At 68.4% G+C, this 27698-nt stretch overlaps 1 protein-coding gene across 1 annotated transcript in view; it reads left to right on the forward strand.

The window, feature by feature from the left end:
- TBCD (tubulin folding cofactor D) overlaps positions 1-27698 on the forward strand; it is a 79097-nt gene that overhangs the window by 46689 nt on the left and 4710 nt on the right. The window contains 19 exon segments of the mRNA XM_037493372.2: positions 4759-4915; positions 11194-11251; positions 12326-12355; positions 13212-13297; positions 14060-14140; positions 16283-16356; positions 16530-16647; positions 17264-17324; positions 18308-18330; positions 20481-20512; positions 21571-21633; positions 22125-22201; positions 22992-23064; positions 24921-25039; positions 25967-26058; positions 26462-26602; positions 27067-27150; positions 27427-27533; positions 27536-27584. Coding sequence (XP_037349269.2) covers positions 4759-4915; positions 11194-11251; positions 12326-12355; positions 13212-13297; positions 14060-14140; positions 16283-16356; positions 16530-16647; positions 17264-17324; positions 18308-18330; positions 20481-20512; positions 21571-21633; positions 22125-22201; positions 22992-23064; positions 24921-25039; positions 25967-26058; positions 26462-26602; positions 27067-27150; positions 27427-27533; positions 27536-27584 — 1525 coding nt within the window.

A 27698-nucleotide genomic window follows, 5' to 3' on the forward strand; every position in this document is an offset into this window, starting at 1 on the left:
ACGTGGAGCTGGTCAGCCCCCCGGGAAGGGCCTTCCCTCTTGCCTGGCCTGCAGGGCCGTGGCCGCTGCGGTGCGCGCTGCCCACCCCGGGGCCCTCCCGCCTCGGTCCTCCGGGAAACTCGAAACCAGCAGCTGCGGCTGGTTTTGTCTTTGATTGAGAAACGGATCCAGGTGGTGAACTTGGGCCAAGTTTTGCGATTCCCACAGCTCCCTCCACCGCTGCGCCCTCCCCGCCCTGCAGCAGCGTGTCCCGCTTGGGCGCTCCTGCCTCGGGCTTGCCCCGGCCCGGGGAGCAGGCCCACGCCGCGGCCGCCTCGTGCTCGTGCGTGGGAGGAGCTGTGGCCACCCTGTGGGGAGCGCGGACGAGGCTGCTTCTCCGCTTGTCCTTCCTGCCACGGCTGCCGGAGCAGCAGAGACAAAAAAAGGCGCCGAGACGTTGGAGAGCCGTGGTGGGGGCGGGTGAGGGTCGTGCGCCCCTTGCGCCCACTCCGTCTGGTGCCCACTTGGCCAGCGGGTGCGTGTCAGGTTCTCCTGACTCTGTGCTCCCCGCTGGTCCTGGCCGGGGCTGGGGCCTCGGCGCCGGCCACTGAGCTCCGCGCCGCCATGGACGCGCCCGCCAGGCGTGTACACGTGTGGCGTATCCCTGCTGACTTCCGGGCGGCTGGTCTCCGGCTCCGCCCGGCTCGCAGCATCGAGGGGCTTCGGCTTCCTGGTCTGGGGCCAGTTGCCACCCAGGCCGTGCCGTGCCCGCACAGAGCCCCCTCCCCGCACTGGCGTGGCCTGGGCACTGGGGGCTCGCTGGTCAGGGACCCATCCTGATCCGCATGGCTGGTAGGACCCTTCCTCAGCCCAGGGGGTGACCCAGCCTCTGCGGCTGGACTTGCCAGTGAGTAAGGGTCCAGCCTGGGGGCTACTCTGCAGTCTGCGATGCCCGGGGTCCTGCCACGGGAGCGGCTGCTGCTGCCCTGGCTGCTCATCCTGCCGGCTGATCTGTGGCCCCTCTGCCAGGCTCCGCCCCGCTGGTTCTGGCGTCGTGTGCGTGCAGAGCAGTGCTCTGAGCCGCGTGCACCCCCTGCTGCTGCTGCCCCCACCCTGCCTGTCTTCTTGTCCCCCTCCCCCCCAGGACCGCTGAACTGAGCCAGGAGCGACCGCTCCGCCGCCACCCACACGCCCTCATGGTGGGCACGGGGCAGGCGCAGCATCCCAGACCCACTTGGGCTCCGGTACACTGCAGGCCTCCCATGCCAGGCCCTGCCTATAGAGGCTGAGGAGACAGTGTCGCTCCCCTGCCCCGGAGGCCCTGCCTGCCCAGACCTCTGCTCTTCCCAGGCCGCACGGCCCTGAGTCACCCTGAGGGCAGGGAGCAGAGCTTAGTGGGTGGCCCTGCTGTCCCCCGGGTGCTCAGAGCCACGTGGCATGCGCCAGAGGGCCACTGTGGGAGGCCGCGTCCTCAGCCACTGGGCAGCCCGGGACTGGGTGTGGAAAGGCAAAGGTCAGACAAGGACTTTCAATTTGAAAACATTTCTAAGCAACACGTTGGTCAGGGGTTGTCCAGGGGGATGCAATGCCCATGTGCCCGCCAGCTGCGAGGCCGCCCGAGCCACGCTCCGGCCCGTCCGGCAGCACCTTCTGACCCACCTGCGCAGGTGGTGACCAGTGGGCAGAGGCCGTCCCTGGAGGCCACCGGCCTGGTGGGGCTGCCGGACCTCACCAGCTGCGGTGGTGGCACCAGCCGGTTCTGGGCGTGGTGAGCAGCACCTCCCTTATCCCTGTGTTTTGGGGTCTGCCGGGCCCCAGATCCCTGAGCCCCACCTGACTGACCGGCCTGGGCATGAGGGACGCCGTGGTGCCTCCGTGGAGCGGCTCCATCTAGTCCGGGCTGACGAGTGGCCTCCTAGTCTTGGCTGTGGGTCGCGTCCCCCCGCTGGTGAGGGCCAGCTGCTGGCGAGCCCAGCTGGAGTGTGTGCAGGGCCTGGTGTGAGGGCCGGCCGGGGCGGGGTGGGGGGGGCACAGGCCCCTCCTCTCCCCTTGGGGTTTGTGTGTGGCCCCCCAGGAGATGTTTCAGGAGGGGAATGTCTTGCTCTTGGGGAAGAATCTGGTTTCCATGTTTGAACAAATGAGAGGGTGATGGCAGGAGCCCTGAAGAGAGGCATGTGTGGCGCCTCAAGACCACCCGGGGTGCCCTCTGGGGCCTCGCTGGGCCTCAGCCTCACCCGCGTGGCAGACAGGGCTAGCCGGGCAGGGCCGCCGCGGGCAGTGGGTTCCAGCGTGACATTGCAACCGCCACTGCCGCCCGCTGCTCCCTCTTCAGGCTCAGGGAGACCCTGACCGATCCGGAGTCTCCCCGGGTCCCAGAGGCCTGGTGCCCGTGGACCAGCTCAGCCAGCTTGGTGGGCGCGTTGCTCAGTGGCTTGGGTTCTTGTGGCCACGGGGCCTCTCGTGTGCAGGGGGCTGGGGCTCTGGGCGCCCCCGCCTGGGCTCAGCCCCTCTGGGAGGTGTTGGCTGGCCGCCAGCCGGAGCGAGGCCTCCACTCGCCTGGGGGCTGCTTCTGCGGGGTCATCCGTGCGCTCAGTGGACAAGGCGCTCGTGACATTGGCCCCTAGTGCCGCCTGCGGGCAGTGGGGCCTGGCCTCCCGGGGTGCCTGGGGCATGGCCACGGGCCCAAGGCGGCGGCCTTGGGGAGCGGCACGGACGCGGTGGGCACTCCTGGGGCTACCCGCCACCGCGCCACTCCGGCCTGGGGCGGTTTTCAGGACTGACCTGTGGGAGCTCAAAACCCAAACATCTGTGGAACCAGATATTCTGGCCACCGTTTCCTCCTGCCCCCCAGCAAATCCAGTGCTGGCTTCTTCCTGAGCCAGTTGGGCTGCATTTCTGCGCAGGCTCGATGGCTGGCTGTGCCGGCGGCTGCGGTGGGAGCTGTGGGGTGGCCACACCCGCTCCCAGAAGCCGCGCTCGGCGCGCAGGGTCCTGCCCGGCTGGGGCGGCCCCATGCCGAGGCCTTTGCGGACGTTTGTCTTTCTTTTAGTGTGACTTGCCACTTGCCAGGGCCCTGCCCCTGTGCTGCCTGTAGGGTGATTCTCCTGGAGAGCATTTCTGCCTCGGCAGAGAAGGATGGGGCGGGGGCGGGGGGTGCAGGGGGTGGCTGGCACCCTCAGCGTTAAGTCGGTTCTCGCCCGGAGGCTGCTTGTCCTGAGGCCCTGGCGTCACACAGCTGACATGCCGCCTCAGGGCAGGGCGCCCAGCGACCTTGCTGGCCTGGGCTGCCAGAAGGAAGCCCTCTGGGGCCGAGTGCTGGACACGCGTTTGCAGGTGTAACTGCAGGGAGGGGGGGCACGGGGGGGGGTCAGGCTGTGGAAGAGCTTCCTTGTGCTAAACCCGTGGAGTCGGGAGTTGTTCTGAATTTTGGCCTCTAGCGATGACTTTGTGAACGTCTGGGGCGAAGACTGCTGCTCCTCTGTGTGCTGCCTGCTGCCCAGGCCCCGCATGGCCGCTGAGGCGGCTCCTGGCCAGGCCCCTAGACGCGGGCAGCCCTGGGCGCGGTAGAGGCGGGAGGCCGGGATCAGCTGGCGGTGTGGCCTGGGCAGTGGCCCGGGCAGAGCCCCGTGCGGCCGCCCTACCCCGCCGTCTCCGCTCTCGCAGCCCGGGCTGTGCTGGTGCTGACAGCCGTTTCCAAGTGTCTCGCCCCGAAGCCTGTGTCTGCCTGTGCCTTGCCGTCCTCCGAGCTCTTTCACTTTTATACTGCAGGGTGCTGCCAGGGCCCCGTGAGCGGGCGCTCCTCACGGTGGGCGGGGGTTCTCTTCCTGCCTGACCCGGCCAGCAGGGAGGCTGCTCCGGGCTGCGGCCGCCACGTCCTCGCGCCCCGGCATGGCCCCTGGTGTGGTGTGGGTCCTCCACGGCGCCTGGGGGGACGAGGGTACAGTCTGCTCGGAGGGGCTGTGGGGAGGCCCCGCGGGCTCTCCTCTGCCCCGGGGGGCGGGCGTGGCCGGGAGTCAGCAGGCAGCTCATGGGCCGGGCGGGAGTGTGGGCCCTTGCTGGGGCTTCTGCCGCTCCCGCCCCATGTGCAGCTCCCGGCCTTGCACAGACCCACCTTCCCCCACTGCTGGCCCAGGGAGGCCTGGGCGGACCTGGGCTTGGACTGGGAACCTGAGGCTTTCCCCGCACAGGTGCGGGACCCACCCAGGGCCCAGACCAGCCGTCAGTCAGGTAGCCCTGTAGGAGGTGCCCAGTCACCTGCCCCGCACCCCCAGCCTCGCCCCAGCCCCTCAGCCCGAGCCCCCAGCCCCCTGCTCCATGCCCCTCATGCCCCCGGCTCTGTGCCCCCCAGCCCCCCCCTCCCCCCAGCCTCAGAACTACCCGCATGAACCAAATCCACCTTTTCAGCCCGTGATGCTTAGACCCAAAAGCCGGGGGGACTGGCCGCCCACCGCTGGGCTGCTGCACCCCCAGGGCAGCTCTATGCCGGGGTTGTGTGCGCTGGGTGGGCACGGGCTCCTTCTGGAAGGCCTCGCCCCAGGGCCTCCAGTGCCCCCACCCCCTGCAGCCACGACCTCCCCACAGCCCTGGGTCAGCTCCCCGCGCCTGCCGTTCCGCCCCCAGGCTGTGCCCGCGGCCCTGCCCCGCCTGGCAGCCTCACCGCAGGTCTCTTGGGTCACCTCTTAAAGACGCTTCCTCCTGCGGGGCCACGGCTTGCAGGGCTGTGCGCGGCTCGCAGTGGGCAGGGGCTGGGCGGGCACTCACGCCTGTCTCCTGGCACAGTGGTCCCCGTCATCCTGAAGGCGCTGGCCTACGACGAGAAGCGGGGCGCCTGCAGCGTGGGCACCAACGTCAGGGATGCCGCCTGCTACGTGTGCTGGGCCTTCGCTCGCGCCTACGAGCCACGGGAGCTGGAGCCCTTTGTGGCCGCCATTTCCAGGTGGGCTGCGCCGGGACACGGGTGCTGGCGTGGGGATGCATGGGGGACATGAGTGGGCACACACGGGACACAAGGGTGCTTCTTGGGGCACATGCTCTGCGGAGGGGGCTCTCGGGGCCTCGGCCTGGGCAGGAGTCCCGGGGAAGGGGGTGTCGGGCGCCTGGGTGCTCGCCGTGACAGCGGCGCCAAAACTACCGCTTTGAGGCTGCATGGCAGTTCCGGGGGGGGGGGGCATCGGCTTCTTGGGGTCCCAATGGAGAGCAGGCGCCCCTGTGCGCCCAGCCCCAGCAGGCAGCCCTGGCCTCTGCTTGGGCCTGCCTCGCGCCCCTGTCTTGGCCTGGGAGCGAGCCAACCCGCGGCCCCTGCTGCTCCGTGCCGCGTCCTTGCTCCGCTCCCGGGCGCCAGGACACGCGTTTGGCTCACCCAGGTTCGCCTTTCCGGTGAGGCCTGAGGATGGGCTCCCCATGACGGGTGCCCCAGGATGGGCTCCCCGGGACGGGCTTCCTGGCATGGGCTCCCCAGGACGGGCTCCCCAGTGTGGGCTCCCCAGGACGGGCTCCCTAGGACAGGCTCCCCAGGATGGGTGCCCCGGCATGGGCTCCCCCAGGACGGGCTCCTCAGGATGGCCTCCCCGGGACGGGGCCCCCAGGATGGTGTCCCCGGGACGGTTCCCCAAGGACGGGCTCCCCAGAATGGGTACCCCAGGACGGGCTCCCCCTGGATGGGTGCTCCTACGATGGACTCCCCAGGATGGTCCCTCCACCACGGGCTCCCCAGGATGGGCTCCCCAGGACAGATGGTGCTCTGGTGTGCATGCTGTCTCCACGGCTCTGCAAGGAAGGGCCCCAGAGCTTTGCGTGGTCTCCAGGGACGTGTGTGTGGAGGGCCTGGGGTGCGGCCATCTGTTCCCGCGGGAGTCTCGTCTTGGGGCCTGGCGTGCGGCCCGCGTATCTCCATCTTGACACGCACATCAAAGCAGCCCACAGAGCCCGAGGACCCACTCCCTGTTCCAGGAGATAAAGCGCTTCCGGAAGCAGTGGCATCTGCCTCACCTGCTCCTGTCCACCTGGGAGGGGCGGGTGGAGCAAGAGCCTCGCGGTCAGTCAGCTGACCTGCGGCCAGGAGGGTGCAGGGTGGCTGAGACCAGGTTCTGCCTCGCCTCTGCCCCTCGCGGCTCCGTGGGGGCCACCGGCTGGTAAGCCTTGGTGCCTCAGCCCTGGTGTCCGGCCCATGGTGTGGACGCAGGTCTGGGGTCTTGCCCAGCCCTGGGCTTTTGGAAGGGAGGTTCTTTTAGCTGCACGCAGGTCCCTTCTGCTCCTGCTGCACCAGGACGTGACGTAGTAGCGCTGTCCTCATGAGCGTCCATGAAGCAGAGTGTCCCCCAGGAGAGCTGCTGATACAGGCCTTGGCCCTGAGCCCCTCTGGCCTGAGCAGCGGTGGGGCATGGTCTGTTGTCCCAGGCGTGGCTGCTGTGTGCTTGGCTCATGCCTGCTGGGAGGCCGCACCGGGCCGCTCCTGCCCGTGCGTCGCCACAGGAGGGGGCACGGGGCCCGCTCTCCCCATTGCAGTCAGCCCGCTGTCACTTGGAGGGGGACAGGCAGGTTGGAAGCCACCAGCCAGCTCCTCTGGGAGGGTCCGGCACATGGGGGCTGTTGTGGGTGCTGGGGCCACGCCCATGGTGCACGGGGGAGTGACTGGACACCTGTCCCCGACTGGCGGAGCTGAGTCCACCCCAGGGGCTCCCTGAGGGTGAGGGCACCACGTCTGTCTGGGTGGGCAGGGTGGGCGGGAGGTGGGTGCTGGGCCCCGCGGCTTTCCTGAGCTGGGGCTCTTTTTTTTAAGGAACCACGATGGGCGAGGAAGGGGCTGGGCTTGTGGGACCTCATGGGGCTCCAAGCCAACCTGGGTCTCCGTGTCACTCCTGGTGACCTGAGCACGGTTGCGGGGGACGGGCCGCGTCGGCTGCAGAAACTCCCGGGCCCTGGCCCTTTGATCTTGGAGGAGGACCGGTTTCCTGGCATGCCCACGTGGGCGCCACTGGCCCACTCTCACACAAGCTGGGGGCTCCCGGCTCCTGCCTCCCAGCCCTTCCCGTTCCTTCTAATTAGCCAGGCGGAGTGGAGTGGCCCCCTGGGGTTTCTGCTGGAAAAGGCCCCTCGCAGCCCCACTCCCTGCACCCACCTCAGGCCCAGATCAGCAGGTGCCCTCAGAGTCGTGCCCCCGGGCTCCTCAGGCCGGTCTGGCCGGTTCTGGGGAGCCTGTACACAGCCCGCCTGGTCCATCTGGGCCGCAGGCGTCCGGGGGCGGGAGGGCGGGCTCAGGTGAGTCACCGAGCAGGTGAGCCTGCAGGACGCTGCTGGCGCGCGCCTCCCTGCCCCAGAGTATCGGTTGGGGTGTGTCCTTTGAGATCTGCCTCCCTGGGTTTGTAATGAGTGACCACATTTTAATTGTCAGCTTTTAAGCCCATTAATCTTGGCACGTGATAAAATCTCGATACCTGTAAGTACTTTCACAAACTCCAGGGAGCCTGCGAGGCAGCCAGTGGAGATGAAGCGTACTCTCGATGGCAGGAAGGCCGCGTTCCCCTCAGCATGAGAGCCCTACGCCCCTGCCCCCTGCGGCTCCGCCGGGCAGGTCTGCTCTGCTGTGTCTGGACTGGCCTTCGGTGGCTCCGAGAATCCCTGGTTCTTGAACATCACACACAGATGCACAAAGAGAGGGAATGTTTTGTGGAAAAGCAAATAAGGCTTCCTGAAAAGCTAGCTGTGATCCAGGAACACGGGCCACGTCCGGCCAGCGCGGCCGGGAGGGCCGAGCATGGCCCAGAGACGCCGGCCCCGGACTCAGAGCGCCTGCGAGAAGGGAAGGAAGCGTCTGCCATCGCCATGGCGTGTCGCCGCCCCGTGCGGATTTCCTCACCTGAAACTCTGTTGTAAGCAGGCTGGTGACATCAGCCTGCACCCCCCACCCCCAACGGGCAGTGTCGGCCCCGCCCCTGCAGCAGAGGGCGGGCAGCTGGTGTGGGCAGCCTGGGATTGGCTCCGGGTCTCTTCCTTGAGGGCAGGATTGTCCTGAAAAATCAGGACAGGCAAGCGTTGCTCAAAGCTACGTCCTGTTCACACTCAGCGTTTCTTGGTGGCTGCCTTCCAGAGGGAAGACAGCCTCTGGGGCTTCGGGAAAGGCGGAGTGGGAGCCGCTGGCCGGCGTGCCCCAACCGGCTGGCCCACCAGCCCGTCGGCCCCCGTGCCCAGCGTGGGGCAGGGTCCCCGGCCACAAGGCCGCCAGCCGCTCACCTCAAAACAGGGCACGATGGGCAACACTCCGCTGCGGGGGCGGGACTCAAACTGCTGGCCTGACACCTGAAACGCCCGGACTCCCGACGAGCGGGTGCTGCGGCTTCAGCCGGAAGCAGCGTGTCCTTGCTGCCGGAGGAGCAGCGCGGCCTGTGGAGCCAAGCTGGGCAGGCTTGTCCCTGGCCTTAGGCATCGGGCACTTGGCACTCCCCCGAGTGGGACAAGAAGGCCCCTTTCTGTCGGGCACGGACCCTGTCTGTGTGGGGAGCCCCTCAGCCCTCTGCCTAGAAGCAGGCGGGGGGCCCTGCATCCCGCGCCCCCTCCTGGGCCAAGGCCCCACAGGCCGGCCGGCGGACTGGGGCTCGGCTCCTGTGCAGCAGCACCGCGAGGCCCACGTGGGCCGTGGAGCCGAGGAGCCTCCGTGTCTCTGTAACCCGCATTGTCAGACCTGCTTGTGCCGGGAAGACTAGTGTTTCTAGAAGAGCCAGTTTCATTCTGAAAGTGTGAAATTAGAGCACCTGAAAGAAAAGTTAATGAAAACAATATTACGAAGCTGGGGGGTATGCACGCTTGATCTGCGGCGTTGGCTCAGCGTCCAGCTGACTGAAAGCTGCGCCTCTAAGTCCTGCTGCGCTTGCGCTGTGTGTCGTGACGTTTGGTGAAGTTCGGTCAGGGCAGCGTCCGTGCAAGGGTTCCTAAGATTTTGTTCACAAATGCAGTTTGATACTGAAATAGAATCAGCTAGAAGCAGATCAACTGTAGGTGGATTTCGTTTCTTTTTAGTATTTTAGAACTAAATAATTTGAGTTTTTTATTTTTATTTATTTATTTTCTTGAGTTTTTTAAAATGGAAAAACCCACAAGTTTCCTCCTGCGTGGGGGGACCCCGGGCTCTCCCTGGGCTGCGGCGCCTCTTCCCTCCGCCTCCCACGCCCAGACGCCCGCGCCCGCCTTTCCCGCCCGCTCTCCCCGCGCCCGCGGGCGGCCCCGAGCCTGGAGGGGTCGGGGTCAGGGGCCCCCGGGCTCCCCACCACCTCCGACCGGCCCGACGCCCTCCCGGTCCGCGCGCCCCGCACCCCGGGCCCGTGCCAGCCCCCCTCCAGGGGCCCCCGGGAGCCCGACGTTGCCTCGTCCACACAGACGCTCGTGCAGGAGACCCGCGTCAGCGCGCGGGGTCAGAGAGCAGAGGTCAGAGGAGAAGCTGTGCCTTGAGGAAGCCGCGCCCCGGCAGTGTCCGTCATAGTGGGGTGTGTGTGGGGGGCAGGCTTCTGCTGAGACTGTGCCAGCCAAGGCAGACCTCAGCCCAGGGACAGGGCTTCGGGCCGTGTGACGTCCGGTGTCCCCGCCGGCCCCGCTTCCCTGCGGCGGGTGGGTAGGGCTGGCCCCGGCTGTGGTGTGTGGAGGGCGGTGCCCTCAAGCTGGCCGGTGCCGCGTCCAGCCGGCCCTGTGGGCCTCCCTGCGTCGGAGTCCCTCGTGACGTGTGCTCCTGCCGGCGTGCTGGCCGCCCTGCGTGCTGTTTGGCATGTCCGGTGGCCCCGCGCTGCCTGTGGGGTGCTCCCGGGGCTGTGCCCTGCACCCTCATCCGCTTCCTCCCTGGTGCTTTATCTCCAGCTCCAGGCTCCGGGGCCTCTGGGGAGATGGCTGCGGCCCGAGGCCTGGTCCTGCTCACATTTGAGCCCGCGCAGCCCCACGTCACGCCTCTCACACTGACCCCCATTACTCACATGCACACGCGTGCCCTCCCTTGCACCCTTGCCCCCCGTGGCCAGGCGCGTGTTTTGGGAGCCCATGTTCTCGCCCACACACCGAGCCCCTGCCCCACTCCCGGCCCTCGCGCTGCACCTGTGCCAGCCTGCAAGCAGGCCACACTGCCAAGGGGCGCACCCGGGCCGCCGTGCGCTCAGGCGGGGTGCAGACTCTCGTGTGTTAGGGCCGCGGCAGCGACACTGTGCACAGGGCCCAGATGCCGCCCGCCGCCCCTGGGGCGGGCACTCTGAGGTGCCTTCTGGGGGAGCAGGAGCCATAGCAGCGCCGCTCTGGCTGCGGGCAGTGGTCGCCGTGTGGTCAGCCCTTCCACGCGCTCGCGTTCGGCTCCCCGACTGCGCAGGGGTCTTCTCGATTGGACGCGGTGGCCACAGGCCCGCCTGGGTCGCAGGGGCCACGTGGGTGTGGTGGGGCTGGTTTCTTCCTGAGGACGCCGGGCGCCGCCCTGCCCCTCGGCCCCTGGCCTCTCCCTCCCCCTTCGAGGCCGGCAGCCACTGGGCCCCTCCAGTGTCTCCCAGCCCCTGCTTCCTAACACCCTGAGGTCCTGGGCCTCGACTGTGTCTGCAGGTCACGCCCTCGGCAAGGTCAGCTGGTCAGCGCACGTGGTCGCGTTGGCCGCGTGAGGCCCCAGCTGCGGGGCTCCCTTCGGGGTGACAGGGTGTCTGAAATCCACGTGCAGAACCTCTCCCCAGAGGCGGGTGTGACGTGCACACTCGCGGGTCACGTGGAGACGTGTCGTCCCCGCGCCCCGGTCCTTCGTGAGCACCTCCCAGGCATCTACCGCGGTGGCCAGCACGGGGTCTGGTCGCGGCTGAGCGGAGTGCCGCTTTGGGAGCGTGGGGGGCATGCTCCCAGGGCTGTGACAGCCAGTCGCCATCTGCTGTGCCTGCTGGGGTCTCTGGCCTCGGGCCCTCCTGCTGCCAGAGCCCCTGAGGCCTCGTCCACAAGGGACAGTCCCGCCTCCGTCCTAGAGTGGGGTGCAACCCCCTCTAGCTGTCTCTGCACTGGGGCACCTGCTTTCTCAGGGGGCCCCCCTTGCTTTCTCAGGGGGCCTGCCTGCCACTGGGCCCCCCTTGCTGGTGCTGTCGTGTCCCTTGGGGCCCTGGCGTTGCCCGCGGCCTCGCCGATGTCCGGACCTGGGAGGGAAAGCAAGGAGGAGGACTCTGCTGTGGCCTGGGTGCCCACACAGGGCCCGAGTGACCTCTCCCCTCTTCTCTGCAGTGCCCTGGTGGTTGCCGCGCTGTTTGACCGGAACGTGAACTGCAGGCGGGCCGCCTCCGTGAGTCCCAGCGGGGCCTCTCTTGGGGGTGCGGGCAGCGGGCAGCTCCGGCCGGCCCCCAAGAGCACCTGGGGCTGCCTAAGCGGCCACTGGGGCAAGGCCGCGGTCTGTGGTGGGTCTGTGGGGCCAGGAGGGTGCCCTGTGGGGCACGTCCTGAGCATCATGGGCGACACCACCCGGCCATTGCCCAACTGTGGAAGGACAGGCCCCTGGGGCATGGCCTGGTGGACATAGCGCGGGTGGCTCAGGAGGCAGAGGCCCTGGCATCCTGGCCACCCTCAACCTCTGGGCCCGCTGACCGGGCCTCGAATGTGGAGCAGCAGAGCTGGGCGCGGGGTCCGGATGGAGGGGCTGAGGCACGGCCGAGTGCACTCCTCCGGCAGAGCAGACTCTGGGGTCCCACGGTGCCAGTGAGGGGGGCGGCTGGCGGGGGCGGGGCCAGCGCCTCCCCTTGAGCCACGGCTTGTCCGGGGCAGTGTTCTGAGACGGCTGCGGGCGGCACTGGCAGGGGCCCGGAGCTTGGCGTTCTGGTCTCGTGGCGTTGGGGCCCCCCCGTGAGGGGGGCCGGGGATGAGGGGGTCTTGAGAGGCAGGTGAGACAGCCTAGGCCCTGCCAAGGACTCCCCTTCAGAGCAGCGGGAGTGCTGCCCTCCCCGGCCACGCACCTTGTCACCTGCCCTGTCACCTGAGGGGGCCCCGCCACTTCGGGAGGAACGACGGGTGGGGGAGCCTTGCCGTGCCCAGGCCCTCGCCATCCCCATGCCGGGGTGGGCAGCAGGCGTGGGGTCCCTCCGGGGGCTGGGGTCGCAAGGATGCTGCCTGCGACGCCGCCACGTTGAGACCTCTTGACCGTCTGTGGGCCTGCGCGCCCACCGCTCAGCAGCCGATGCAATGTGCCCCGCCACCCAGCCGCGCCCCAGGCCGGTCGTCAGGCTCTTGTTTAGCAGCCGCCTGGCTCTCATGGTCCGGTCGGGCCCTGCGGCTGTCAGCAGGGCTGGCGCTTCCCGGCGCGTCTGCTCCAGTTGACCGCTCGGTGCCGTGAAGCCAGCCTGACGCCGCTCTTCTCTGCCCACAGGCCGCCTTCCAGGAGAACGTGGGGAGACAGGTACGGTGACCCCGACCCTTCCTTCCTGGAGCTTCCTGGGGGCTGGAGGGGGCGCTGGGAGCCGCATATGCTGGCGCGGAGCCCAGGCTGGAACCGGCCCCCCTCGGCCGGGCTGCGGCAGTTCCTGTAGGGAGCCTGCGTGTGCGCCGAGGCGCCCCCTGCCCTGGCGCGCAAGCAGTGCGCGTGCACACATGCCCATGCTCACACACACGTGCTGCTGAGGGCCGTGTCGGGGGAGGGGCCTGCGGGCCCGGCCTCGAGGCACAGGCAGCCGTGACCCCGACCTCCATGGGTGGAGGGGCCGCCTGCGGGGCGTCGACCGCTGCTGCCCAGGACCCACCTGGGCTGTGTGAGGCGGCAGCTAAGGGCAAGGGGAGGCGCGCACGGGCAGGCCACACGTGGCGAGCGCCCAGCCACTACTGCTGTCTCCAGGGGACCTTGGCCAGCCCCGCGCCCTGGAGATGGGCGCCGAGCCGCGGCCAGCACGTCTGGTAGCACTGGCGCCCCCGGGGAGTGGTGTGGGAGGCGGGCATTGCAGCTGTGTGAATGGGCGCTGCTGGTCAGCCTGTCCTCAGTGGCCGGGGCACCTCCAGGCGGGAGGGCGGAGACCGCAGTGCGCGGCTGCCGGGAGCAGCAGGCTGATGCCGTGGGCTCCACGGACACGCTCACCACGCCCCGGGCCACCGCGTCTGAGGGGCCATCTGACAGAAAGTGCAGAGTTTCTAAGTGGCCCCGTGATCCCCGCTTGTCCCGCCGGGGCAGGCGGCTGTGCCTCTGTGTTCGCCAGCGGGGGTGAACGGGAGCGTGGGGACTGGCCCTTCCGTCGGCCGGTCCTCACTGCCCCCCTGTCTTTTAGGGCACTTTCCCTCACGGGATCGACATTCTGACCGCAGCTGACTACTTTGCTGTTGGCAACATCTCCAACTGCTTCCTCGTCATCAGGTGAGGCTTCGCGACTTGTCGCGAGACGTGTCGCTTCTGACTTAGCTGTGGCAGCTCAGGCCCGTGCGTCTCAGGGCCGATGGCGCTGTGTGTGAAGAGCAGCCGTGGGGTTGGAGGCGTCAGCACATTTCCCTTAGGCCGGCCGGAGCCGCCTATCTGGTTCCACCTGCGTGAAAGCTGGGGGAGTGGGCAGGGTGCTGGTGTGGGGTGCGGTGCCCAGGGTGGGGGTGAGTGGAGGTGCAGCCCCTCCAGAGGCACCCCGGGGTGCTGGCCCCGCGGGGAGTCGCTGGGGAGACGCTGGCTTCCTTTCTCAAGTGGGCAGTTTTGAGGTGCTGCCTTGGATTGAACCTTCTGGCCATCGTGTGCCCCTGTGTGCACCCGTGTGGGCTGGGCTGGGGTCTGGGCTCCGCATGGTGGGGCTGTGGGGCGAATCCTGGCTGTGGGGCTGGAGGTGACTCTTCCTGTCCCGTGGAAACAGCACTTCCCATGGCTGGTGAGCCAGCGCGGGCCGACGCTTGGGACCAGGGTGGGCGCGCGGCCCGGTGCAGTTAGGGGAGTGCACAGCCGCCTCGGCACCTGCCTGTGTCCCGCACCTGGAGGGAGCCCGTCCCGGCGCCCTGCGGGGGGAGGGCTGGGTCTGCAAAGCAGCTCCTTCAAGCCGGGGGACTCTCGGCCTGTGCTTTTAACCCATTGGGTCCCTCGGTCCCGCTCGCCCCGCCTCTCGGCCGCCAGCCCTATGCCGCCTCTGCCCTGTCCCCGCAGCACGACCATCGCGGGCTTCACCGAGTACACGCGGCCCATGATCGACCACCTGCTGACCATGAAGATCGGCCACTGGGATGGGTAGGTCTGTGTGGCGTCGGCCTTAAACTGTATCTCACGAGCTTGTGTCGGGTGAGAGGCCGCCCCGAGGAGAGCTGCGGTGGGCGCCCTCCTCCCCACAGCGCTTGTCTTTTGGATGCCCTGGAGCAGGGAGGCCGGCCTGGCCCTGGGCCCCGAGTCAGTCTGACCTGGAATTGTCCCCAGAGCAGGCCGGCCTGGGTGTGGCCTCGGGTGCGCGTGCCTGGCTGACTCCTGTAGTTGCCTCCTGGCTGCGGCGCCCCGCGTCCCGGACGCCCTCGTCTCGTCTGCCTCCTCGTGTGGAGAGCGGCCAGTGTGAGGAGCCACTGCAGGCTCCTCAGAGGACCCCACGTCCCACGTAAAGATGTTTGTTTTCATTTGCGCAACTGTTTAAAGATGCAAACTCCATCCTTGGCCATGGTCCTACCAAGGAGCCCTCAGCCTGGGACGCCTGCCGGCGCTGCCCTGCCTCCCACACAGCCCTGCAGTGGTGATGCCTCCCCGCGCCCTTGTCCTCCGCAGGGTCCCCGGCCCGCCTTGCCCCGCTCGGCCCCGGGCTGCAGCTGGTGTCTGCCCTGCGCCTGGCTGGGCTCTTGTGACCCGATGCCCTGGGGGCACCCACTCTTGTGGCCGGAATTGCCTCAAGGTAGACGTCTCACTCACCCACTCACCTGCCACCTGCCCATTCCCGGGGTGCAGACCCCACGCGGGATTGCGGGTCACGGGGTCATCCTGTGTGGAGTTTCCTGAGGAGACCGACTCCCCGAGACCACACACCTCAGTCGTGTGTCCATGTCCTTGCCAGCCCTGCTGTCCCGGTCGCTGCTTCATGGCTGTGATCCTGGTGGCTATGAGCTGCCCCCGTCGTGGTCTGATTGGGGCTCCCAGTGACCAGCCACGCCAGTCTCTATCCACGCACTTGTTGGCTGTTTCCATTCTCTCAGGAGAAGTGTCTCTTCAAGGTCTTTGACCGTTTTTTAATCACGTTATCTGGTGTTTGCTGCCGGGTCTGGCTTCTTTGGTCACCCCAAGGCTGGCCCTTGCCAGGGGCAGTTGGCAACTGCTCTCTGCCCGCAGGCTGCTCTGGCGGGCTCTGACATCCTTGCTGCCTGCTGGCCCAGGGGCCGGCGCCTTGGCGGACTGTTGTTTGTGTGGCCTGTCGGGACGGTGCTGCAGACACCCGTCGTGAAACTCCCTCCTGTCCTCTTCTGAGTGCTGACGGCTTTGGCCTCTGATTGGCTGACGGGTGGCCATGTACACGGTGGCATGCAGCCCACGGCAGGGCCTCCACACTGTCCTCACGGGGCCCGGCGGCAGCAGGTCTTCCCTGCCGAGGTCCATGCTCTCGCTGCAGCCTTGGCAGCCCCTGCACTCCAGAGACAATCCCGCTGGGCACTGGATGGGGCCTGCGCGAGGCGCCATGTGTGCAGCTGCACGTGGTGGTGTTGGCACGAGGGCCCCTGCTGGCCACCCACCCTCGCACAGGGCCCTGCCAGACGGGGCCCAGGCTGTGGGCGCGCTCTGGGCCAAGCCCTCCATGGCAGCCGCTCCCCACCTGTGCTCCCCCCGCACCGTGCACCTGTTAAGGGGCAAGACCAGATGCGGCTTCCCAGGGGCCTGTCTCGCACCCATGTGGTCCTGCCGCTGCCTGACCACCAAGGCGAGGGCAGCTCCTGCTCCATCCAGGGCTGTCGCCCAGCCCTCCTGCTTTCCGGTGCCCAGAGGGGCTGTCCATCAGCCCCTGGTACCAGGGCTGGCCTGCGGGGCTCAGCTCCCTCCCATCCTGGGCGCATCTCCCGCGGTCCCCTGCCGAGAATTCGTCAGGTGGGATTTGGCTGGAAATGCCTGTGCTGACGCGGCGGGTGCCCCCCCGTGACGTTCTTCCTTCTCCACCGCGGGAGGTCAGGGCCCTGGCGGGGTCGCTATCCTCCTGGGAGTTTGGAGGCTCTGCTGCCAGGCACCCGGAAGCCGCCGTTCCTGGAGGAGGCCGTGCTGGGCCTCGTCCAGTTATGGTCACCGAGCGGAGTGTCACCATGCGTCCTCGGCACATGGCCACTTGGCTCCTGGCGCATGTCTGTCCGCTCTCCGGCTCGGAGGCGCGGCACATGGAGTCGCCGGCGGAGGGCTGACCATCCTCTCCCGCAGGATCATCAGAGAGCTGTCCGCCAAGGCGCTGCGCAACCTGACCCCCCAGGCGCCCGAGTACATGGCCACTCACGGTAGGCGCTGGTTCAGCCATGGCTGCACACACGCACGCTCATGCCACACGCACCCCCACCTCCCAGCACACGTGTGCACAAGGGCACAGCCTGGCTGGCCCAGTGCGGGGCACCTCTCCCCAGGCGGCGCCGAGCCTGGCGGGCGGCAGACACTCACACCACTGTCCCCGCAGTGCTCCCGCACCTGCTGTCCCTGACGCACAGCTCCGACCTGCACACGCGGCACGGGGCCCTGCTGGCCTGCGCCGAGGTCACCAGGGGCCTGCACATGCTGGCGGCACAGGAGGGCAGGTAGGAGCAGCCTCCAGAACCCGCCCACTGCCCACGCCCACTTCCACTGCCCCTCGTCCCTGGCCCTCTCGGCCCTGCCCGAGGACTGCCGGCTGCCCATGGGTTGCACCCTCTGGTCCTGTCACTCGTGGCCAGCGCCCCCCGCTCGTTCACCCTGAGTGCTCTGCAGGCACAAGCCTGGAGCCCCGGGGGACGGCCTGCCCCAAGCTTTCCACTCCGGGGGGGCTGTGTCCGGTCTCACCTGATAATTGGGCAGTTCCTCTGTGCTGCAGGGAGACCAGGGCCGTCCCTGTCCCCAGGGCAGCCACGCGGGTGCCTCGGCCCTGTCCCCAAGCTGCAGGCAGGCGCGGCCCAGACTCCCAGCCCAAGCAGCTCTCTCTGCCTCGTCCCTGAAGGCGGCACCTTCCCTTTGGACAAGGGCCACTCATCCGCCCCACACTGACACACCAGCCCCCAGCTGGCCCAGCTGCCCTAAGGCCTCCCTCCCAGGCAGCCCAAGCACGGCTGCCCTGCCCCACTGGGCTCAGTGGGGAAGGGCCTGGCCCGCGTGTGGTCGGGCTCCAGGGCACACGTCTGAGTGGGGCTCGTGGGCTTAGTTGGCTGCCGTTGCCTGCAGGCCCCTTGCCGCCCACCTGGATGAGGAGGTCATGGAGGGCCTGAGGCAGACCCACCAGCAGGTGAGTGGGCTGCGCCTGCGCTGCCCAGGCCCAGGGTCCCAGCCGCGGGAGGACCCACCCTGCGGCCCTGGGCCCGCCGGCGCGCCCGGCTCTAGGCTCGTCGCTGTGTCCCTCGTGAGGCCATGTCCTCGGGCATGTGCCAGGACAGGTGCCGCTTGGAGAGTGCGTGCGGCCCCTCCCTCAGCCCGGCCCTCGGTCCGGCCAGCCACTTCCTCGCGGGGAACTGCCTGCTTCCCCTCGCGCACAGGCCCGGCAGTCTAGGCCGCCTCTGAGCCCCCGAAATTGCACCCAGTGCTTGCCTGCTAGGCCTGGGGGGACGGGGGGCGGAACCTGGAGGGAGGGCCGCGGGGCGCTGGGGGGCGGGGGCCGGGGGAGGGCCAGAGGGCCACAGGGGTCGGGGGGGCACCGTGGTATGTGCGTTTTCCTGGTTGGGGATTCTCACGGGACATGGTCTCCCCAGTGCAGGGCAGCGTGAGGGTCACTCCAAAGGGTGGGGGCCTCCCATGCCTTGGTCGGTGCCCTTGTCTCCTCCTAACCCAGACCTACGTCCTGCACGGGCCATCAGCTTGCTCCAGGGTCTGGCCCCCCAGGCCGCTCACAGTCCTCCCTTTAGACTGGAGGCTTCACTCCGATGTTCGGGGCCACGAGGGGCAGCGGGACCCGCAGGGGAGAGAGAGTGGGGACCCCAGCCGCACCATCCCCATCTGTGAAGTGTGGCTGATGGCAGACCTGCCACTTGAGCTTTTCTGGGGGCATGCGGGATGCCTGGGGCTCGGCGGCCCACAGTGGGCGCAGCCGTGGGGTAGGCCCTCTCCATGGCCATGAGGGAGGTGGGGGTCAGCCCTGGGCCCGGTGGGTCAGGCTCCAGGCGGCACAAGCAGGGGGTGGCCGGCGGGGCCTGGGGGCTGCTCCCCTGTCCAGGCCTGCTGTCCCATCGCCGGCCGGCCTCCCGCTGACTCCCTGTCCACTCTTTTCACTTCCAGCTCTTCGACCGCCAGCTGTACAGGTGAGTGTCACCCCCGGTCCTCGCAGCCCGTGTCTCTGCCCGGCACCCCTGACCAGCACTGCAGTCAGCCTTGGGCTTCCCTGACCCTTCTGTGCGCAGAGCCGCTTTCCAGACCAGCCTCCAGGATCTGCCCGCATGGCGTCCTGTGGGGCATATGGTGGGCTGGGCCAGGCCCTCGAGTGGCCTCCCTGCTTGCCCTGCGGCTCCATGTTCTCTGGTCTCCGTGTGGACGTCAGCCAGGCCCCGGGCTCCTGCGGCCTCACAGTCCTCTGCCCGTCGGCCAGGCCCTCGCAGTGTCCTGTGTGGTGGTCCCAGGGCTGGGTGGTCCCAGGGCTGGGTGGTCCCAGTGTCCCAGGGCTGTTGTGGCTCCTTCTCGGTGCTTTACTGGCCACTTCTCCAGGTCACAGGACCCGAGGGCAGCTGCAGGGGGCGGCTTCCAGGCCCAGGCCGTGCCTGTGAACGGTGTGAGGCAGGCCTGGGTGGGCGCCTCGAGGCTGCAGAGCTTCTGGCCCCAGCCCCACCCTTATCTCCTGCCGAGGTGCCTTGCTCCATGCAGGAACATGCGTGACCCCGTGGCGGCCCCAGGTGGCCCGGCCAGGCAGGCCTTTCAGTTGGCCCAGAGAGCTGCAGGTAGCCCTGGGCCTCCTCCCTAAGACCCTCCCCTGAGGTGACCTGGTAGTGGGGACAGCCCCCTCTGCAGGGGGCCCTCAGGTGTTAACACTGCGCCAGCCCTGGGGCCGCGCCTCCTACAGACTCTCTGCCTGAGCTGGCGGACGGACAGGGCAGCGGGTGTCCAGCGGGCTGGGGTGGTGCTGTCAGCCAGGGGGTGGCCTTGCTAGTAGCGGCCCAGGGAGCTCTGCGTGGCCTGGGTTGACCCTCGGGGTGAGCTCCACGCCCCAACGGGCGGCGCGGTGTTCTCTGTCGCTTTGCCCGGGAGAGGGGCCTTCCCTCGCGCCCTGCTGTGCCCACACTGGCTTGGCCTGCCTGGGGGTCTGCTGTAGAGCCCAGGCCGTGGTCCAGCCACAGCCTTCTCTGCCTCTGCCAGGGCTCCTCTGGGGCCAGGGTAGCTCAGGTGACGTACCGGGTGATGGGGTGACAGTCGTGGGTGCTTGTGTGATGCACAAAGGGGCTGTGGAGTTCCTGTGGACCCCAAGTGTGTGTGGGCTCGGCCCCATGGTGAGTGGCCAGTGGACAACTACGAGGAGTGGGCTCTTCCGGGCAACCGCGCCCCCCCCCCCCAATCTGTCCTTGTCTCTGGGAGTTTGGCAGGATGAGCCCACACTCAGCTTGTCCCTTGAGGCCCGTGGCCTGCCTTCCTGCAGCTGCTGGCCCCTCAGCGTCCCTGGTGTCCTTCCTGCGGCTCCACCCATGCTGTCTGCATCTGCACAGTGACCCTTCCTTGGCCTACCCCACTGCCACGTCCACGTGATGCTCCTCCAGACCGCAGCTGTGCTTCTTGACCCTCTGCCCTCCTCCGCGGGGGCCCGGCACCCCGGCAGTGGTGGGGCCCGCGTGCCACCCCTTCCTGCCACCTGCACCCCATGGTGCTGGTGGAGGCCCGTCGCAGCCCTTGCCGGCACCGCCTGCTCTTCCTGGCCCCATGCCGGGCTAGCTGATGATGACGGGTCTGGCCTGTGGCCACCAGAGACTGTGGCCACCCCTCCACTCTGGCGGCCACTGCTGCTGTCCCCGGCTCACCCAGTGCCGCGTGGACACTTCCTGGCGCCTGACCCCATCTTGGGCGGAGGCAGCTCCACCCCTGCTGCTCCGTGGGGAGATCCCAGAGCCTCGTGTTGGTTTGTCTTCTTCTCAGTGTCCCGTCCACAACCCAGCTCCCTGGCCAGCCCGAACGTGGGCAGGCGTCTGGAGTGGGCGGTTTTTCCGTGGGTTTTGTGGCGATGCGGTTCTGCACGCTCAGCCCCTCAGACTCTGGGGCGCAGCTTGAGGGCCCGGGGGGGACCTTCGTGGGGAGGCCGGCATGTGGGGTCCCGTCGGCACGGCGTCGGCAGGGGCCCCGCGGGGCGGCGGTGGCGTCTCCTCCAGGTCCCGCCACCCCTGAGGGAGCGGCCCCTGCTCTCAGGAGGTGCGGCTGTGGCAGTGAGGACGCCGCTGTGGCTTCTGGAGCGTGACTAGGTGTTTCCTCGTTTCAGGGGCCTGGGAGGCGAGCTCATGAGAGCCGCAGGTAGGTCTGAAGGACGGGGCCTGCGTGTATGTCCGGCGGGCAGCGGGCCTGGCCGTGGGCAGGGCAGGCAGGGGTGGCGGTGGGCGCGCCGGGGCTGCTGCAGGGGTGACGGGGGATGTTGCTCTTCTAGTCGGAACTCAAATGGGACGGAGTTGGGGAGAGACCCCTTTCCCTCTGGCCAGCTTGATTGAGCAAAGGCCCAGCTAACTGGCCTTGCGGTGTCCCCTTGGGCCTTTCTGCCCCCGTCCTGGAGGCCCAGGTGCACTTGGCTGCTGCGGCAGGGCCCGAGCACGCTCTCCAGGCTGCTGCAGTGGGCCCATTGCGCCGTGCTGGGAGCTGGTGGGAGCGGCCAGCTGGGCTTGCTGGTGACCCAGGGGCTCCGTGCTGCCGTCTGCCCTGACACTCCCGAGGCTCCTCTGTACCCTGCTGGCCTGGCCGGAGGCGGGTGCACGTGCTGAGCGTGGGGAGGGGCCCCGCGGCCCACCTAGTGACACCGAGCAGGCTGGGGCAAGGTCACAGCCTGGGTCCCAGAAGGGGCTGCTGTGTGGGCTGGGTCAGGTCTGCTTGGCTCAGGCCACCACCCCGGCTGGGTACGTGAAGCGCAGAAGGGCGCGCTCCGGGGCGTCCGCAAGCCTCCTGCCCTGCGCTTTCCTGTAGTGGTGAGAGTTCCAGCCAGTGGCAGCCGATCACAGGTCTGGAGAGAAAGCCCCAGGCCGCTTTGGCTTTGGGGCACGGGCCGAGGGCGCAGGCTCTTCTGCCGCGCATGGGCCTTCGAGGAGCGCCGCCCTGCCCAGCTGTGCGGGAGCCCGTCCTCCGTGTGGCCAGGCCCTCTCCCCGCACAGCCAGCTCCTTCCCACACGTGCTGCTGCGGGCCCTCACCCACCACCCCCGTCCCCGGCTGGGGGAGGGTCCCCTGTGCCGCCCCAGAGCTGTGCTCTCGGTTGGCCTCGGCTGCCCGCAGCCCTGGGACGGGGCCTGGGGGACGGGGGACGGGGCGGGGTTCGGGGCAGGGCTGCCACCGTGAGGGGAGTGACGTCGGCCTGTGCTCTGTCTCCCAGTGTGCGTCCTGATAGAAAGCTTGTCGCTCTCCGGCCTGCCCGTCAAGGATGGAGCCGTGGTCGGTCAGTGCTTTTCCTCCTCCCCACGTTGTGGCGCCCCCAGAGCCCCTGCACTGAGCGTAAGAGTAGGCCTGGCTGCATGGGGGATAAGGGTTCCCGGTGCAAGAGCCCCGTGTTCCCAACATACCACGCACCCCATCCGGGGAGCCTCAGCGCCTGGCCGCCCTCACCCTGTGCTGTGGGCGGTGGGCCTCGGGCCACCTTCAACTGGGCCCGCTCTGCTGTTTGCTCTGCAGCCTCAGAGGCTCAGGAGCGTCAAAGAAAAAGACGCTTGTGCGGGTTGGCTCTGCTGGGACGGGTGCTAGGCTTTCACCTGGGGGCCGCAGGGGGCTTGAGGGGCTGGCAGTGTGCGGGGTCAGAGCAGTTTCCCCTTCCCCACTGTCAGTGAAGGCGTCCGCGTCTCCCTGTGAGTCACGCCGGCCCCAGGGTACTCGCTTCAGGCCGCTCCAGGTCCCCGCGGCCAGCTGACGGGCTGACGGCGGCGTCCCTTGCAGGGGGCTGGCAGTGGCTCATCCACGACACACTGAGGAATCTCCATCTCGTTTCCAGTCACTCCCGACAGCAGATCAAGGTGAGCGTGCGCTCCGGCTGCTGCCTGCAGAGACGGGCATGAGCTCTACCTGCAGCTGTCCCAGCGGCTCCAGGCCCCACGTGGAGACTTGGTGCCCGGTAAGCACCTGCGCCCCTTGGGGCCTCCAGATGGTGCCGTGCACGCTGCTGACAGCCAGGAAACGAGCGCAGCCGTTGGTTTGCAGCATATTTAAATTTTGTACGGCTGTTTGTGCCCGTTCACCGTAATCACCTCGTCAGCATGCCCTACGCTGGCTGTGACGAGTGCCACGTCCAGGGCTGTGAGTCGGCTTGGAACCAGCCTCTGAAGCGCCCACGCGGCGGCCTGGCAGCGTCAGGCTTGGAGCAGGCAGGCCGCCGGGTCCCCCGCCTGCATGGGTGAGACCCCGTCCATCTGCACGGGCTGTCTGGGGGCGCGGCGGGACACGGGTGCCGTGGCAGCTGTCCCGGCTCAGGCCGCCTCTCCGGGCCCCCCAGGGCTCCGCCCTTCGGGTCCTTGTGCAGCTGCGCCCGTGGTCTCTGAGCATCGTGTCCAGGTCTTTCCATGGCCTCTCGCCTGCAGCAGGCTGGCCGGCCTGCCCGTGCTCTGGGCCCCTGGCCAGCCCTTCTCCTGGAGCCCGCTCTGCTTGTGGCGCATAGGGACCCAGAATTCCCCTGTCCAGTCGTTGTCCACAGAGGACAGAGGAGCGGGCACCCGGAAGGGGCAATGTGGCTGGGCTGCTGGGCCTAAGGCCCTGGCACCCCACCCCCCACCCCACCCCGCCCCAGCCCTCACGCCCTCTCTGTTTCAGGACGCGGCCGTCGCTGCCCTGGCCGCCCTCTGCAGTGAGTACCACCGCACGGAGCCCGGGGCCCCCAGGCAGGGTGAGTGGCCCGGGCAGCGGGGCTTTGGCTGCCACTGGGGGGGCAGAGCTGGGCAGTCATGCCGGGTCCATTTGGGGTTGATCTTGTAGACCAAGGGTGATGGGCGTGGGGGCCTGAGGAGCCACGGGGGGCACACCTACTGACGCGCCGCAGTGACCCTCGGCCCCGCTGGCTCCGAGCACCTGCCTGAGGATGCGCCTCGGCCCTGGACGGAGCCGGGTGTGCTGGGCGGGCCCCTTGCGGCCCAGCAGGTGCATGCTCAGGCTCCGGAGCATCCCGCCCCCCCACCCCCGTTCTCTGGAGCCCGCGTACTGCGCACCCCTCCCCCCGCCCACCCCGTCCTCTGGAGCCTTCGTGCTGCGCTCCCCCCCACCCCCATCCTCCGGAGCCCGCGTGCTGCGCTGAACCCCCCTCCACCCGTCTGCAGCCTCTGTGCTTTTGCGTGAACATCTCCTCCCGTGTCACCTCATTCTCGTGCTTCTGTCCATTCAGGTTTCCTTCTCCTATCTTTGTCCTCAGCCCCTTGTCTTGTCGTGACGTCTCCTCACTGAGCTCTGCTGGCGCCGTCTGCCCTGAGGTCTCGCGTGTCCCTCTGGCCCCGGCCCGTCAGCAGGGACCGCTGGCTGTCAGGGCTGCCCTGGCTAGGCTCCCGGGCCCCCTGAGTCCCCCCAAGTCGGCACGCTGGGCTCCCACCCTCCACGGCGCCTCTGGCAGCCGCCTCCGGCCCAGCTGGGCCTCAGGTCTTCCTGAGCCGCCTCTGGGAGTCCCTGACCGTGTGTGTTTCTGGGACCCAGTCCATGGTCTCACGCAGGAATTAAACCTCCGTGCTCACATGTTTTACTGCCCCATTTCATGCAGCACGCACGACAGTTACTCAAAGGCGTGTGAAGGGTGATTCACAAATCGTCTTCAGTGTTCAAAAACATTGTGTACAGAAGTCTAAATCTGCTTTGTGGTTTTCAGAAACACAAAATCATGTTCCGTACCGTAACCTCCTAACAGACTTTGCGAGCGAGCCGCGGGCACGTTCACACAGGGTCAGCACGTTATCTCGTCTGTTATCTTGTCTGTGTCCGGGGCGGCCACACTTTACTTTCCACCTGCGGGGCGCGCCGCCTCCATCTGCACAGAAGGCGAAAGTATTCTCTGAAATTAGCCCCTCCTGGGGGCTGGGGTCTCGCCGAAGGGTCCGGAGGAGGGGAGCTCTGCTCTTGCTGCCCCCACTGCACCCCCAGACGGCCCAGCAGTGCCTGCGACAGCCAAGCGCCCTTGCTCGCTCCCAGACACACTGTGGCACGGGGCGCCTTGGGGGCTGCAGGAGGCAGGAGAGGTGGGAGGTGCCTCCCCACCCCCCCACCCCCCCCACCCCCCGCTTCGTGGATGTCTAGGGACCCTCCCTGGCAGGCAGCCCTGCCCTGTCCCGCCCTGCCTGGGAAGCTCATTGGCCGCGCCCTGGCGTCAGCCTGGGGCTGCACCTGCTCCGGCCTTTGCGGACACTCATTTCTGAGGGAGGCGTCCCCGATAACTTGTGGTCTTGTTAGGGGAAAATAGCGCGCGGGTGAGGACCCACAGTCAGGCACCCCGTTTTGTATCGGGGCTGCTCTGTAACAGGCTTAGTGAGTGAAAGGGGGAAGTCGGGCAGCGTCACTCACACCTCGTGGACCTGTTTTCCTGAGAGTGAGCTCGGAGGTGTTCGTGCTCACGGAAGCTGGAAGCCCCGTTCCCAGAGGTTCCCTGTTCACACGCTCTGGTTCTACCCCGGATAGAGTCTGCTTCAGAAGCCGCGGGGCTGCCCCCTCCACGCTGCAGGCCGTGTGCCGAGGCGCCGCGGGCAGTGACACCCCGCTTCCTTGCAGAGGCGCTGGTGGAGCAGTACCTGGCGGAGCTGCGGAGCCCGGAGGAGACGACGCGCTGCGGCTTCTCGCTGGCCCTGGGCGCCCTCCCCGGCTTCCTTCTGCGGGGCCGGCTGCAGCAGGTGAGCGGGCAGGCGTCCTGCTCTGACATCCGGCCCAAAAAGGCGGCCGAGGAGCTTATCCGGTGTGGTGGGAGGGGCCGCAGCTCAGTGCCCTGTGGTGCGCCTGGCTTAGGGGGTACTGGAGGGTGGCTGCCACAGGAGGGGTGGGGTTCTCATCCTGGAGCGGGAGCTGCTGCCCGGCAGGAGGGAGCTGCTTGGTGGGGACACCCCACGGTGGGGTGCTCGCGCGGTCTCCACCGCGTCTCCCGGCCCGCTTTGGCACCCCGGAAGCTTCTTGCCCCCACCAGATGGGCTCCCCCCCCCCCCCCAGCACTGCTCCTCAGCCCCACCCCCCACTGTGGCGATCCAGGACACTGGCCCGGAACTTCCCCATTCCCGCCCCAGGGCCTTCCCGCCTCCCTGTGCCTCGAGCTGTGCTGTCTACGCTCTCTGCCTCTCAGGGCTGGCCGCTGCCCTCCTGAGGCCCTGATTTGGGTCCTGAGCCCCCCGACAGTTCCAAGGAGGGCTGCCCACTGCCCGGCACCCCAGCCTGACCTCAGCCCACCACACTCACACCTGACGGGGCCCTTCAGGATCCTGGCTGCCCCGCCCCGCCCCCCATGTCCTGCTCCAGCGCCTGCACCTGTAGGCCACCCCCGCACAGCATGGCTGGGAAATCGGGCCCAGACCCCGAATCTGCGGGGGTGAGGGTGGGCTCACTGCCACCCAGTAGGGCGGTATACGGCCCCGCGCTGCTTACCACTAGAGACACTGGCCTTGGAGCTAATGGCACCTTGAAGGACGTGTGGCCTATCTGGGATCAGCACACCTGGGCTGGACTGCAGGGTCTCCTGGGCGTTCCCCCCACAGAGGGTGGGACCAGAGGACACTGGGTGCTCTCCTGGGGGCTGCCCCCTCATTGGGTGCAAGAGCTCTGTGGCTCTGCAGGTCCTCGCAGGCTTGGGGGCTGTCACCCACATCTCTCCCGCGGACGTGAGTTTCGCAGAGGCCCGGCGGGACGCCTTGAAGGCCATCACTAGGTGAGTGCCTATCTGCTCCCCACAGGCACTGTCCTCTCACGGCCCGTCCCCAGACGCCACGGCCGTCCATGGGTGGGAAGCTGGCCGCTGGCCCTGAGGAGGCAAAGCTCAGTTCTTTTCACTCTGCTTCTCCTGCTATCGGAAGGTTTTTGGCTTGGCCGCTGACCCTGGGCCTCAACCCGGGGCTCTGCTCCCGGCTGCCGAGGGGCACACGCCTTGGTGTGGCCACGAGAGCTCTTCCTCCCCAGGGGCCGGCTCCAGGGAGTCCACGCAGGAGGCCTCTCTGCTGGGGCCAGGCAGGGGGCGTGACCCGAGCCTGCCAGGGGGGCTCCAGGCCTGTCCTGCACCCTCAGGCAGAGATGACCTGAAATGGGGCAGGGACGGGTCACATGCCATGTTTCAGGGTCTGCCAGACTGTCGGCGTGAAGGCAGAAGGGCGCCCGGCTGAGGCCCTGTGCCAGGCGAACGTGCCGCAGGTGTACCGCACGCTGCTGGCCTGCCTGCAGGACTACACCACCGACAGCCGCGGGGATGTGGGCGCCTGGTAAGCAGCTTTGCTTCCCTGGTGTCCCGTGGGCAGCTGGCGGGGCCACCTGGGCACGAGGAGGGCCCGGCCGTCCCACCTGATCCACCTTGGTTGCTCTGGGGTCCGGCTGGACTTTGGGTTCGGGGCTCTGCTGAGCGGGACAAGCTCAGGGTCCAGATCCTGGGGGACGGCCCGTGCACGGGTGAGCTGCAGAGGCCCTGCCCTCCCGTCCCCTGAGCTATGCTGCTTTGCTTGGGCCCGCGGCTCGTGGGTTCGGCATGGGGGCTCATGTCCAGAGCGGCGTCCTGCTCCTGGAACAGCCCAGGGCTTCCCGCCCCGGCCCGGGGGCCCCTGGGAGTGGCGGCTCCTGTGGCTGGTCTGGGGGCTGGCCCTGCCCTCCCTGCTCCGCTGGCGAGCACTTCCTGGCGCGGAAGGGCCTGGGTGGGCCCCGGCTCCTCACTCACTGCTCCGTGTGCCTGCAGGGTCCGTGAGGCCGCCATGACCAGTCTGATGGACCTGACGCTCTTGCTGGCCAGGGACCAGCCTGACCTGATCGAGGCCAGCGTGTGAGTGTGCCGCTGCACCCCCACCCGCCTGCACCCTCAGCGGCACCCAAGCTCCCCAACCAGCGGTTGCCTCTTATGTCCATGCCCTCCTGCGCCCCGACCCGCTGACCTGCCAGCCCGCTCTCCCTCTGCCTCCTCATGCCCGCCCCTCCTTGCCCTCTGCCCCCCACCGCCCCCAACAAAGCCCTTGGCCTCCCCCAGCTGTGGGGCTGCTGTGCAGGCTGGGGCCGGGGTGTCCTGGGTGCTGATGGCCACCCTCCTTCCCCCCACCCACAGCTGCGAGCAGGTCATGGCTGGCCTGGCCCAGCAGGCCAGTGAGAAGATCGACCGGTTCCGCGCACACGCTGCCCGCGTGTTCCTGCGGCTGCTGCACCCCGACGGCCCCCCGTGCCCCACGTGCCCCACCGCGAGGAGCTGGAGAAGCTCTTTCCCAGGTACCCAGGGCACGGCCCCCACATGCCCCCACGGGGAGCAGGAGCAGCCCTGCCCCACTCCCACGGGCACTTCCCCCACCAGCGTGTGGCAGCCCCAGCTCCCCTCGCCCTGCA

This window comes from Talpa occidentalis, unplaced genomic scaffold, assembly GCF_014898055.3.
Source record: "Talpa occidentalis isolate TD23 unplaced genomic scaffold, MPIMG_talOcc4v2.1 talOcc4.7, whole genome shotgun sequence".
Classification (NCBI taxonomy): domain Eukaryota; kingdom Metazoa; phylum Chordata; class Mammalia; order Eulipotyphla; family Talpidae; genus Talpa; species Talpa occidentalis.